General features: G+C 38.8%; 1 protein-coding gene across 1 annotated transcript in view; it reads left to right on the forward strand.

Annotated features, from left to right (window-relative positions):
- The window catches only part of GPD2 (glycerol-3-phosphate dehydrogenase 2), a 134,643-nt gene that overhangs the window by 37,913 nt on the left and 81,678 nt on the right, over positions 1-15,052 (forward strand). The window contains exon 2 of the mRNA XM_003795957.2: positions 2,055-2,164. Coding sequence (XP_003796005.1) covers positions 2,063-2,164 — 102 coding nt within the window. The 5' untranslated portion in view covers positions 2,055-2,062. The remainder of the gene's footprint in view (positions 1-2,054; positions 2,165-15,052) is intronic.

Consider the following 15,052-nt stretch of genomic DNA (forward strand, 5'->3'; position numbering starts at 1 on the left):
TCACTGTGTTATATCACAGTTAATAATACAGCATCCCTCTGCTGACCATGTTGTTACCTGGTAGTACCCTTTATGAGGTCAATGGTGACATTGTCAATAAGGCAGACGCAATGATACTAAGCTCAATTGAGTCAGTTACAGCATTCACATCCTACGGACCACCGGGATCTTCTATATGGGTCAGGCACGTGTACTATTTAGGTAAATAGAATTGAAACTCTATTCTTTGTCCCCATGTGCCCATGTGTCGGAAACCCAGTTAGCCTTGATCACATGCTGTCTCTGGGCTGCTAGGGTTTTCACTGCTGTGTGATAGGCAGTGAACATTTATTTATAGCAGTACTTTGAACGATGAAGATGAGCTATGACAAATGGGTGCTCACTAAATTAAGATTTTTTACTATCAGTACAACCTAGGATAGAAGATTTTGCTTAGGATTGACTGAATGGTCCTTCGCCAATACATATTTCAGCTATCTTGCATAATTTGGGAAATAGGAGGTGGTTGATAGAGCAAAGAAGAGGTCTGCAGCCATAGACTGCATGTGCATGTGAAATATTTTCCTAGTAAGAATCTTAATGACAACGATGAATGTTAGAATTTAGGAATTTGCCAGGAAGGAGATTAAAGCAAAAAATAAAATTTTAAGAAATGCCAACTTTTATTTTAGCATAGAATTTGTAGTATTCCAAAATGAATTTTCTGTAAAATCATAGTTACCAACTGTACTGAAATTGTTTAATTTAGGATACTATGATAATAGATACTATCCATCCAGCATGGACCCAAACATTTAACTGTACCATAATTTGAATCCAGATACTAGGTGGATACTAGGTTTTATAGTATCCTAAGTTAAATTGCCTTCATAATAAATACGCTGTTGAGTGGTGAGATAATTATCTGTAAGTTGTGTTGTTCAGATAGGTCAGAACTCCACTCATACAGGAAAATAGAGAGTAGCAGCGTCTTCCCTGGGAAGCGTGGGTGTGCCAGCTGCTTTTGTGAATGGAAATTCTGAGGCAGGTCAAATTACTTGACTTAAAGAATTTTTCTTAGGGGTTCACACACAGTGTTATCTTTCTATGCTTAACAGAATAAATGTGGGCAAGACAATTTTGGATGGAATTTTCATTTTTTTATGCAATATTTTTGGTTTCTGAAAAAGTAAAATAATGTTAAGTTCTCAAAAAAAAAAAAAAAAAAACTTTAAACAATTCCATCAATTCAGTAATGGAAGACAAGTGAGGGGAAAGATAGTCCAGAGCTCAGACAGGGCAGAACCTTTTTAAGAAACATGCAGTGAGCATGAAACAGTGCTCGGTCTGGAGGGTTTCCTCTTGAAATTGTGGTGTCATGCAACTCTGGCCAGAAGAGAATGTGTTCTCTAAGTTCCCCTAATGAAGCAATTGCATTCGTTTAAGTGCAGCATTTGTGAAAGCAGCAATGTATGGTATCCTTTGACTTTTTAAACTATAAAGTGCAGACTCTCTTAATGATAGAAATGTGTGTTGGCTTTTGGCTCTGGTGACAACTTCACCAGAAAGGGAAAAATTCAGGGTGGGAGTTTACCACCATTTGAATTAAACTCTTGCCAGAGAACCCGAGGACAGCCTGAGGTTTAAGTCCTGCTGAGTGACCCAAGAATTTTACCGAGTTAGTTCCTCTGGAGGGGATTAGCTGTGGAACCCATTTCCAAGTACAGCCCGCAGGTTTGTCCATTACCCAGTAACATTTCTTTTCAGGGCTCTCTTGACTTTACACTTTTCAAACATCCTCAGTTGTCTCTTAATTGGCTTTCCTTTCTTTAATTCCTGTTGGATGTGAAAGTAACTTTTATATAATCAAAACCCTTGTCTAGGTTTCTTTGGTTATGAGTTTTGAGTTGCAGTACACAAGTTGGCCTGTTCGTAACTTCCTTATTATGTATTTTCTTTTCTTGTTTAACATGGTTGCATAATCCACACAGTGCCTTTTTATTATTAGGATTGTTATGCAATAAAAATCCCAGTTGACTTCTTTTTGTTTTCTCCCCCTTTTTTATTCCTTTTAGGCTAAGAAATGGCATTTCAGAAGGCCGTGAAAGGGACTATTCTTGTTGGAGGAGGTGCTCTTGCAACCGTTTTAGGACTCTCTCAGTTTACCCATTACAGAAGAAAGCAAGTAAGTGGTGGTACGTGTATCAATAATACGCAGTGTGAATCTGCTAAAGAACTGTAGAGGGGATGTGTGCACACGGATGTGTAGGGAAATTATGTTCAGTTTCTCAGTTTGATCTGAAAGGTATTAATTTAAAATGGTTCCTTAATGATCCTTGAGAACTGTGTGTATCTCTCCTTTTATTTAAAGTGAATTTCTTTTTCAGGAAGCATTGTTTACCCTTTGTTTTGGCTGTTTGGTTTTTAAAAGACTGTTTCATTTATGAGTGCCAGGGTTTGTTCATTGAGGCTTTCCTGTCTAACTCATTGAAATGTCTGGCTACCTTCTATGTGCTGGCCAAAAGTTGGTCTTAGTAGAAGGCACATGGCTGAGAAAGGAAATGGAAACTAAAAGGCCCAATTGAATCTTTTTTTATTTCTTAAAGATTTAATTATTTACGTAATATTATCTTGTATTAGGTAAAACTTATAATGGGGGAAGGCCATGAAAATGAGATTGGCAGAGAAGCTTCCAAATACTTTAAAGTCTTTGGTTTATTTTCATTTTATTTTTTTCCTTTGTACTATAATTCTGCCTTCTCATATTTCAAATTGATGCCAGGAAATAGTTTTGCAGGATGATTTTGTTCTTTCCAGGCTTGACATGATGCTGAACCATCTCAGTAGTTAGTTCCAGTGTCCTGTTGCCTTTCTCCTATTTTATTGGGGCATTTCACCAGTTTGATAGTGTGTTCCTTTTTCATAGATGAAGGAGAAGGACTTTGGTAACCATGTGTATGTGAGTGATCTCCGAGCCATGTTCATGTTTTACATTTTTGTGGGTGCTTTTAAGCTGTGGATTATCTTGTAATTGTTTGTTTCTTTTTGCTACCTACAGGGTGGTAGATCTAGACACATTTTTTAGAATCCCATATCCTGAAAGAGACCACTTTAAAAACACTGATTAGGAAGAATGTATGTGCTATCTTATAGTTTTAAAAAACAAGACCGTTTTTATGTGCTTCCTTCTAAAGATGGATGATATTAAGTTGTGTTAGTCTTTTTTTTTTTATCATTCTGAAATCTTAAGTAAATCATTACTCTTAAGGTTTCCTAAAGCAGATATTATTATTAATTTTTTTTTAGTTAACATGTCATAATAGTGCATATTTATGGGGTCCATAGTGATGTTCCAGAATATACAGTGATATTATTAACTGATTGACTTGGTATCGAAACTCTTCCTCAACCATTGAGTATGCATAATGCACTAGCACTATTTCTTTTAAAAGATGGCCTTGGTTTCTTAAAAGTGTGAAGATGTTGCTTCTGCTGAAACTTCTGCTGAAGTGCACTTCTGTTTGGAACAGGGGTGTTAAAGGATTAGATTACTTCTGCCATCTTTACCAGTGCTATCTGCAATGATACTGGAAAATGCCAATGCCAAAGGTTATGATATCTAATATGATGAGTTGTTGCTAAATTTATACCTGGTTTATATTTTTTGACCACAGTAAGCATGTTCTACTTCAGAGTTCATAGCTTAACTTTGCACATAGGTAACACCAATTTTTGTTGTTGCTATTGGATTTTTCTCTAATACTTGAACTTATAGAATAGAATAAACAGAAGATACTCCCCCAGACAATCAAGGAAAAGGGGGATTTTTTTTTACATCAAGGCAAAAATAGGGGCCTATTGATCCCTGGGACATTCTGTCATTTTATCTTTCCTAAGTTAGATATACTGACCATTCTAATAGCCCAATGAAATGGATACCAGCAGCATAAAGTCATTTACAATTTTAACCTGACAAGTTGTGTTGAAAAAAATTACTACAGGCATATTTAGTCAATGAGTTGCATAAGAGATTCAACTGTGTCCATTTCTTTTGTGTGATTTTTATCCCTCTAAGACACTGCCATGAGCATATATTTTGGGAGTAGCAGGTGCAATGTAGCCATAGGCAAAAATAAATAAATAAGTAAAAGCAAGAATGAGAGAGAGGAAACAACTTATTTGAGCCTTTGACATAAAATGACCACAGGCTTTCCTTAACTCAGCTGTCCTTTCTCAGAAAATATCTGCCAATCAGAGCCATTCTAGGGGGATAATTTTCCTGACTTCAATAGTCAAGAAAAGTCTGCCCCTTGAGACCCATTAATTTGCTATATATATGTATATATATATATCTATCTTTTGGGGGGTACTTTTTTGTGTTTTTTTTTGTATTTTTTGTTGGTACTTTTTTTGGTATTTTCTTTTTTTTTTTTTAATTTCTCTTCAGTGATATTTAATGTACTGGCTTATCATAGTACATTTGCCTACTGTGTTTTAACATTTTTTCCCAATTTTCTAAGATGATTCCAACCGATAAAGTACCTTCTATTAAACGTAAGTTGGTGTCAAAATCCCAAGATATTGATGTCCTAGAAAGCTGTGTGTTGACTTTAAAATCTGGCACATTTTGCTGCCTTTCTAAGCTGCCTTCTTGGGCACCGGCTTGTGCTCATTTGATACTCCCTGTAGAAAACTTCCTCTCTAAAATATAGGTAGGAGCTGTATTCTAAGTATAAATAGGTTGATTCTAAAAGTTGGTAAATTATTGAAACATGTTTGGTCATGAGATAGTGTTACAGGAGTGGTAATGTGCTAGGTCGGCTGACAGAAACCTTTTAGATCAGTTATGCTGTTAAGTTAGCTTGTATTTGCAAAGAAAATGATTATATGTACTAAAAAAAAAAACCATAAACACAATGTAATAGAAAAAGATGTGATTTTATTTACTTTGAACCCAGTTGCTTGAGTCCAAGCCACTGTAGTTCACTGTGGGTGAGGGGAGAGAGACCTTTGTGGAGACTGGTACTTCTTGGGGCTGGGCAGGGGTCAGAGTTGGCAGCATTAATTGTTTTCTGTCTTTACTTCATAGCACGGCTTTTCTTCATACAAGTATGTTGTTAACATTTATCTTACGTGTGTTTATCAGTGACGTATAGTGCCTACTCTTAAGACAAGTTAAGCCTAGAGATCTTTTTTCTTTTTAAGGTAACTTTATCCAGATTTAGAAAAGGTGGAGGTCTTTATAGGCCAAGGAGAGAGCTATTATTGTAATTAATCTTTTGAAGCAGAGCATTCTAAATCTTCACTTCCGTTGAGGACAGAGATGAACAATGGCTGATTTCTTCTGTGTCTACCCCCTGGGCAGGAGGTTTGTGGCCACACGTGGACCTGTCTTTCTGAGCTGTTCAGTTACGCGTGTAGGGGTTTTAGAGTGGTCTCAGAGTGGCTTCCTCTTCCTTTCATTTTCCACCTCCCTTTATTTTCTCACCTGTCATTTGGTGACTGAGTTTCCACAAGGCATCTTGATTTTTCCTCCTCCCAGACCAGTGATACGTGGAGGGACAGCAGGCTGGGGACGGGGACATAAACATTCTACCACGGTTAAATTCCCCATTCTCAGGGCAAGCAGACACCTCTGGGGTGGTATGGAGATGGTCGAGAGTAGGTTGGTTGATTTTATAATAAACTTTTAGGTAGAAGGGACGAAGAGGACATCGTATCCAATCTAATACATTGGGGAGGCTAATTCCAGCCTGGTGGAAGAATGGATTACAGGGAGAGGGAAATTTAAATTAGAAGAGAGGGCTTTGGAGTACTTTCAGAACAGGTAAAGCTTCATGAGGAGCAGAAATGGAGAGCCTTAGGAGTCAGGGCTGCAAGAGGGAGGTGGGAGGAATGGGCACAGCCAGGGAGAACAGGGCCACAGGGCAAGGGTTGAACCCAGGGGAACCCTGCTCTTTCTTCTTTTCATTATAGGCCAAGGGCATTGTTTGAAACTTCTTAAACACTTTTTCTGAACTCATCATTTATTTCATACCTTCTAGGTCCCAACTGGAAAAATTGATGTGATAGTGTGGGCTTCTTTTTAACCCCAGTGGTGTGGTTGATGTAACAAAAATCTATTTAGGTCTGAGGGTGGCCTGAGGGCACCCTGCGGGTGGGCTCTCTCACTTAACACCTGCTGAGTGTGTTCCTTCCATTACCCACTGTGAAGGAGTGGAAGAGCTGGAGAGCGGACTTTGAGGTGTAGCCAAAGAACCACCGAGAGCTTCTCAAAGCCCAGACATGAACGACGTTTGTCTTTATTTTTCCTGTACTATAAATAGGCAAGGAGTGGGCTTTGGAACATGAAAACCAAGATCTCTTTTCAGGGGGAGATGTGATCTTATTAGAATCAGGGATTTGAGAGACGCTAATTCACTGATGTTCCATTCAAAAGTAACGTGACAGAAAGGCCAAGATCATGATCTTCGGAGCAGTCTGCATCCAACTGTAGCTCGACTTCTTTCTTTCTTTCTTTCATGTTTCTTCATTTCATTCATGGTATTTATTTATTTTTCCTTTTATTTTTAGTTTCGTGTCATAAAACAATAGAACTTATTCCTTTCATCTAGCTGTAACTTTGAATATTTTTAAGAAGAGTTCTAATGAAGCAGTGCTCCTTGCCTGGTAGTACTAGTGATCCTAAATTTAAGTCAGTAGCAAAAAAGATTAGAGAAGGAAAAATAGAATGATAAAATCTAGTCAAAATAAGATCTATTTTAGGACTTATTTTAATAGACCCCCAAATGCAACACTGCTTAGCTTATTCCTGAATGCATCTGTTATACAAGTATGGTGGGTTTTGGTGAGCCTGTGATTGTGCATAGGTTATACAAGCTTTCAGAATTCCGATTTCCTTATGAAGTAAGAACAGTGTCATTTTACCCATAGGCTTTTTTCTGCTGTGGAGTCCTGTCAGTGGCATAGGACCTGGCACAGAGCAGCTCTTTGGTATCTGTTATACTTCTTTCTCTTCCCCCGATACAGGTTATAAATATTTGAAATAGAACTGGCCTTTGTTAAGCATAGTACGAAAGATATAACACAGGATTGAAAAAAAATAGTTGAGCTTTTGTTTGTATTGATGACTAGATAAACTGGTTAACAGGTGGAGAAACTTGAAATCGAATGAGTTTTGATTGAAGAGAAATCAAAATCATAAGCACAGCATCTAGGACATGATGTCAGTTAAGAAACAACTTAAATCACAAAAATTCCACTTAAGCGTCACTTTTCAGCAGTATCTTCAATTGGATATAAGAGTTTGTTTATTCTGCAACATTGACATCTTTGAGATTTTAATGGCAGTGAGAAATATTCTCCTGGTTCTTAAACTAAGGACTATCTGTGGGTTTGAAGTCTGTGAATCTGGAGCATCAGTGCCACTGAAATCATTACATAACACATTTGCTTTGTTTTTACCAGACTGCTTTTAACTTTGTGAGTCAATTCTGGCTACTAGACTTGATCATTCTCCCTGAGTAAACAATACTCCATCTCCAGAGGTCTTTTTCATAGGTTTCTAAGCAGTCTTTCTCTTTAAAAAAATTTTATAAAGTGCTATATAAACAAATTTTATAAACAGTCTTTATTGTTGATTTCTAAAAAGTTCTTTCCTTGGGTATAACTGAACCCCTTGTGTCTTTGACCAGCATCTCCTCTTTTCCCCTCCTCTATCCCCCTCTGATGGGGTTAGAGACCCCATCTCTGTCTCTGGTAACCCCTTTTCTACTTTCTGCTTCTGTGAGTGTGACTATTTTAGCTTCTACATATAAATTAGATTACACAGTATTTGTCTCCGTGTGTGGCTTATTTCACTGAATGTAACGTCCTCCAGGTCTTTCCATGTTGTCACAAATGTCAGGATTTTCTTCTTTTATGAATAATATTCTAGCATGTGTGTGTTACATTGCTTTATTCTTTCATCCTTTTGTGGACATTCAGGTTGTTCCACATCTTGGGAATTGTAAATACACTGTAAAGACATTCTTTTTTAAAAAAAATTTATTTATATATTTTGATTTCAGATTAGTATGAGGGCACAAATTTAGAGTATATTGCTTGTGTTTCTAAGGTAAAGTTTAAGTTGTAGTTGAACCCTTCACGGGGGGGGGGGGGGGGTGCTGTACACCCTTACATTGTGTACATTAGGTGGGAGCTTACCCCCCCCTTCTCCCTTTCCCTCCTACGCTCTCCTCCCACTTGAGTGTGTTTTCCTCTCGTGTGGGTGTGTGGTTATTGATCTATTAGTTTCATATTAGTGTTGAGTACGTTGGATACTTGCTTTTCAGTCTTTGTAATAATTTACCAAGAAGAATGAGTTTCAGCTCCATCCAGGTAAATTCAAAAGCTGTAAAGTCTCCATCTTTTTTATGGCTAAATAGTATTCCACGGTGTACACAGACCACAGTTTATTAATCCAGTCATGGGTTGATTGGCACTTGGGTTTTTTTCCACTTCTTAGTGATGGTGAAGTGAGCTGCAGTAAGTGAATGCGTTCTTCATACGGTATCTAACACTGTAGTTTCTGCCTCAATGTTGAAATCTACACTAATGGCCACTTTTGAAGGTGGAAGAAAGAAGTAGCAGTTGCCTATATGAAGGTGGACAAAGAAGTAGTGTTTGAGGACTGGGCTTCTCTGTTTCCTCTGCCTGCTGTGGAACTGTCAGCATCAGCATCAGCATCATGTCAAATGTGAAGGTATAAGTGTCTCTGCACAGTGGCTTTCTGGTGCTTGCGGTTCATGGTCTGTCCTTTTTCAGATTTATCTGTGTGGATGGGCTCTCACTCATCAAGGGAAGAGTCGTAATTGTGTGTGGACTCTGTACATTGTCAGTGAGCTATAAATCTTGGGTTGTATTGCTAAACGCCTCTCACATTTATATGTTGATTGGGGGCATGCTACTTAGTATAATAAACAACCCCCAAAGTTCTAGTGGCTTACTGCAGTGGCGATTTACTTCTTGCTTACATGGGGGACTTACTTGTTGTAATTATTTGAGAACCTATACAGGTCTCTTTATTCTAGTAGATCTAGTACTGTAGAGCATTGCTGCCGCACTAGATCATTTCCATCTAGCTGTATGGGAGGGCAGGAATTATTATCTAGCAGTGTTCTCTGGAGGAGGAGAGAAAGTTTTGTTAAGCATCCAGCCATTATATATGTGTCCTGAATTTAGTTTCTTATCTAGTTGACACAGGAGCTGTCTTTTGATGAGAGTTTTATTGTTAGGGCCATGCCAAAGATGTTCATTCATTTGCTTCTCTTATTTAGAACCCTGTGTATAGATTCCTGGAAGAACAATTTTTCTCCTACAAACATAACTAAATTTGTTGGGAATGTGTCTGATGTCTAAAGCTTCATGAAGATTCTGAATGCTCTGGATTTTAGATAAGGCCAGTTGAAACTATTCTTAACTACTCTATATGGTTATCTGTTTCTTCAGAGGCATATTTCATCAAAGTACTAAAATTATGCAGACAGAGCTGGAAATGTTCTCTGAAGAGCATCCTATCATCTTCCTTATAATTCTGGTTTTTATTTAACACTTAGCCCCCAAAACGGGGCCATGGCAATATCTTTGAGTTATAACTCACATCAGGCCTTCGAGGAGTTTGTAATGCTGTTTTGTTGCTGGCATACAAAATCAGTGAGGTTAACTGTACTCCTATAGGTCACGCAGTGAGTCAACGACTGAGCTATGATTAGCGTTGACAGCTGGTGAGCTGCTAGGCTGTTGCTAACTGAGCAGCATTGACATTCATTTTGATTTGACTTTGCATTTCATTTTCAACTATTTATTCATTTTAAGGCAAGGCCTCTTTAGGAAACTTTTTAGGGATATTGTGGGATTGAAGAAACTTTCTATAAATGCTTTGAGGACAGTCCTTCAACTTTCCTCTCCCCTTTTCCCCTCTCCCAGCTGAATGGTTAAATTATGTTTATGCTAGGAAAGCTTCTTCTAGGTAGTGTTGTAAATTAAGAAGGAAATAGATGCTTTAAATAGAAGTTTGGCCATCCCAATTTAGTTTATTTATTTTGTAATTTGTAAATTTTCAACAAAGAATTTCTGAGAACTCATTTCATGGTAGTGGGTACTAACTATAAAAATTTATGCATTTATACTTGATGATAAGAAACGCAGAGTATGTATCACAAATTTGAACAAAAACTATTTTGAACATAAGGTTAAAATGTAGTTGAATGCCATCTGGATGACAAAGCTTGGCACTGGTCATTTGGCTCAGTGGTGAGCATTTTTATTCACCGAAGAGGGTGGGAGAAGAGCGAGCCCTCTTTAAGTTCTGGATTCCACTTCTAGGCTTCAGGGAGATTTTTGAGGAAGAGTGCTGTTTCATAGAATCTTCAGCGTCAGCTTAACTGCCCAGTGTGGCTGGCTATAGGCTAGGCAGAGGCTTTAGGACTCCTCTCGTCCTTGACTGCCGTCAGCAGGCCTGCATTGCTGGTGCCAGAGGGGCCGGCAGATCTAGGGGCCCAAGTAACCCATAATATAGGCGAAAATGACCTATCAGAGATGAGAATGCCCAATTTAGGGTTAAACCTGGGACCAGTTCTGGTTCTCTCGATTTACTTACCTGGGGGATAACAAAACCAGGGTGGCTCACTGGTCAGAGGATTTCTTCTCTCTGTGCTAACTGTGAGTGAGACCAAAGGAGGTAACCTGAGGGCCAGTGTCAACACAGCCTCTAGACATGTGATCGCTCCGTTTCTCCTTCCCTCTCTGTCTTCCCCAACCCCAAGCTTACTCTCTGGGTTCTTGTGCTCTCAACAACCGATTGGAATTGGAAAGCAGTATTAAGTTTAGATATCCTTAAACACTTTATATTTTAAAAATATTTGTTTGAAAACCAATAAAACATATCCCCCCAACCTCAGCATATAGTTAATTATGATGATAATTTATTTGATGTATGTTTAGTCAGACAGAGCCAAGGGGGTTTCCCATTTTTTTTAAAGCTATGAAAAAGTTTGATAATTTAGTTGTTTGGATTTTTTTTTTTTTTTTTTGGCTGGGGCCAGGTTTGAACCCGCCACCTCTGGCATATGGGGCCGGCAGCACCCTACTCCTTTGAGCCACAGGCACCGCCTGCTTGGATGTGTTCTGATTGCTATTAAAAGATTCTGTGTGAGTTCTCACCAGCAGCCTTGAGGGGGGCTCAAAGGCTCCCTCAAGGTGAATCGGAGCTTTATTTTCAGCTACCCCAAAAGGACGGACTCCTCTTGTTTTGTCTGCACCCCAGTGGAGATGATAGTTCACTCATTAGCAACTCTGTCTACAGAGTAATCACGAATGTCACCAAGCATGTTTACACTGAGAATTGTTGCTTACTGTCAAGTGAGTACAAGAAAAACATCAGTGTTTAGAGTCACAAAGTGATTCAGAAGGTGAATGAAGGTCATGAAAACATCTTAGGATCCACTATAAAGAAGTGCCTGTTGCATTTGCCTTTCAGGAATATATAAATATTGTTAGTCTTTTTTAGTGACAAAAAAAATAGGAAGCCATTTCCCCTAAATCTAAAGATCCCGTTGATTGAATCACGTATTACGGGAGAGAGTGATGGTTGCAGTCTGGGGTGATTTGCATGAAACCCTACTTGATACTCCAATTATTACTGTACATGATTACAGGACAACCTGGTTGTTAATTGCCTGTGGTCTTTAAATATGCACTTCTTTCAGAAATAGACGCTAATTATTAGATCTTGTTGTTGGTCTCACCCTAAGTTGCAAATGTCTAGGATTTTTTTTTAATTTGCAAGTCTAATGAAGCACAGACATAGTAAAACTGATCTCATTCTGAATCCTGTTCAAGGTGAATGTTTTCTGGGATGTAAACTCGCAAAGATTATGAACTTGGCTTTTAATTCTACATAGGAGCTCATGTGAGTCTCTTGACAAAATTTGTATGTTTGCGATCTGAATGCTGGAAGAATTTTCTCTCTCTGAAATGTAGATGAAAATTGGTTTGCGAGTTCTGAAAAACACGATTTTCTCCTCATTGTAATCAAATATAAAAAAAAAATAATAATATGAAGTATTGGATATTTTCCCAGTTCTACCAAGATTAGACGTTTTTTGTTTAAGAGCTATGCTTGGGATTATGCTGACAAAAGCAGTTTGCTTTGTGTCTTGGGCTCTCCTTTCTTCTTGGTGTTAAGGGCTGAATTAGGAACTGATCCTGAATCAGGTGGTGCTGGACTTTGTCCTGTCTTTAGGCCACGGTTGGGGAACTCCTATAACTACAGAGACAGACGAGTGAGGTATAAGCGTGAAGCGACTGAGTAGGACTCCAGGGCTCACAAGAGCACATAAACCCTGCCCATGGGTGGGAGCAGATACATCTATCTCAGGTAGAAATCCTGATTTTTATGTGAAATATAGAGATTTTGAAGTAGTGGATATGTAATTCACTTTTTTAAGAAAATAGTGTACTGGACCGAGAAAACATGATAGTAAGCCTTTTGGCTTTAGCACATGCTATTCCCACTTCCTTTCCCGGTGTTTGTCACTCAGCTAACAGCTCTAAGTTTTTCTTCAGTTCATTTGGCTACCAGATCCAGAAGCCTTCTCAGGTCTGGGCAGCAGAACCTCCTGTGGGTCTTGTAGCCTCTTCTCTTAAACCCACTTGTACACAAGATTTAATGCTTGGGTGTCTTTTCATTTTGTCCCCTAGTCTAGAGAAGCCTGGAGGGCTCCAGTACTTACTGATTGTCGCTGGTGAGCGAAGGGCCTCAGGACACAGGAGCGTTTTGGTCTCTGAGGGGGTTTAGGGCGTGTAGCCATTCCCGGGCTTCTCCCGGGATCCCTAGCTCCGTCTTTCAGTGTGGCTTATTTCTCAGGGTCCTGTTTAATCAGACTGCCCAGGAAAAAGGAGGGTACAGGGAGGGGAGATCTAAAACACTTGGAGTCCCAAAGCCTCTTTTCTTAAAGCGTGCTGTTACTTACCACTCCTGTTTTATTCCTGTTGCGTTTCTCTTCATTTCCCCCTAATCAACATATTCTAGGAAAGGTAGAGTGCAGATGTGTTTTTATAACTCGAAACCATATGAAGCCAAAACGAGTCTTTCTCCTGTCATAATTACCAGTAGGACCTTAGGCTGTGTTTACTGCCACTAAAATAAATGTGGTGCTTAGCTTCTCAGTTGCAACACTTTCCAGCTTTTATGAAAATAATAAACAAAAATAAAATGTTATTTTAAAAGTAGTGTCAGAAATTAAATAAATTACCCTCAAGAGTACTATATATTTCAAAAACTTTTTTTGAGGAACTGTTCAGTAAAACCTCCACAACACAACAATGCCAAGTCCACCCCACCCCCAAGAAAAACCAGAACTCAAAAAACTACCCATAAGAGAGAAAAAAGAAAAACCACCTTTCTATATTTGGTAACTGATTATATCTGATTCTATTATAACTATTTCATCTGCTGCAGCTATGTGTATAATGGCGCCCTCGCTGAGGTGTGGAACACTGTTAGAAAAAGGAGTGGGCACATACAATCATCAGACTGATTTGGGGATATATGTGAGACATTCCCATGGAGGTTAGACAGTTTTCTCTCTGGGTTCAGGAATGGGGGCACAAAATTAGAAGTCATTGTGATGTAAAAGATAATCGACAATATGGTGTAGATGAGATTCTCAAGAGAGAGTTCTTAGTAATCTGAAAAAGATGAACAGGGTAGCCTTAAGAGGAGCTTTGGTATTTAATGTTGGGCAGTAGAGGGACATTCAGAGGAAGCTGAGGGGGAGTGAGTCAGAGCGGCTGGAGAGAGAGAGAGTTGCCCCCAGATTCCCAGGTAAGGGAACACTCTGCTGTGGGCTTTCTGGATTATTCAGTAGTATAGTGGGCACTGTTCAGTTGTGATGGTAACAGTGGTGTGTATGTGAGAATCCAGATTAGAAGGAGTTGAGGAACAAGTAAGGAGGAAGGCAGCACTGTTCAGAGTTCACAGGCCTTTCCGGACTCTTTAGGGCGGTTGTTAGAAACATATGTATGAAGTGTTTTTTATTGTTTGTTACAAGGAGACAGAGGAGAGCTTGCTGGAGAGAAGGGGTAAAGATAGGAGAAGCAGTGTCGGCAATGGGGCGAGGTCCTCCTGCGTCTGAGTGGTGACCGTCAGGTCTAACTTGCTGAAGAAGAAACCCGTATGGTAGAGTTTGATATTCAAAGTCAGAATGGAATAGGGGGCTTTCAGTTTTACTGAGTTCTAATGAACTATATCATAATATGGTCTTTACATTTATTTCTCAAGTATTTCTAGAAAACTTACCAAGCATAAAATGTCAGCAATTTTTCTGATGTGTGAAAATGCTCTGGCGGTTCAGTTTAGTCACTTGTCAGTCTCATGTCCAAGTCTTAGCCATCTGTCATGGCACAATTGATACCCTCGAATGGAAGACCCTCCATCCTCATCTGGATGGTCATAGCTAGGTGTTTTTTTTCTCTCTAATTTGGCATTTATTCTTTCTACGTAATTGTTATAGATGTGTCTGTTGTGTAAGTGTGTAAATACATGTTTTATTCTTCTCGTTAGATGATCGGAGGCAGACTACAGGTGAAACATGTTATGTTCTCCATAGCACCTGGAGATTACATTTATTTATGTGGTAGTTTCTGGCCTTAAATTTATGCAAAGGTAAAAATGGAGACATGGTTATCAGCAGATAATTAAGAGGAGTTTTGTGAAGAATAAGATTTTTGTGGCTTGGCAGATTATGGCACCAGATTAAATCTTTTGTTTTGTAACCAAACTTAGTAAAATATATTTTGGACGTTCCTTATTAAATGCTACCAAGGAATCAGATTGTTTAATAATGATTTGTGGTAGTAAGAGTAACAACTCTCTTTTGTCATTTACCTAAGTGACTTTCATATTATTATTCCCTTCAGACTGAGGTTAACCCAGAGATATAAAGATAGGGACATCACATCTTTGCAAAGCTGAAACTGGAGTGATAATGTGTCAAAAGTCACATTGCTGGCAAACCAGTGCTAAGACTCA

Source organism: Otolemur garnettii, unplaced genomic scaffold (genome assembly GCF_000181295.1).
Source record: "Otolemur garnettii isolate 467f Iridium unplaced genomic scaffold, OtoGar3 scaffold00098, whole genome shotgun sequence".
NCBI lineage: Eukaryota > Metazoa > Chordata > Mammalia > Primates > Galagidae > Otolemur > Otolemur garnettii.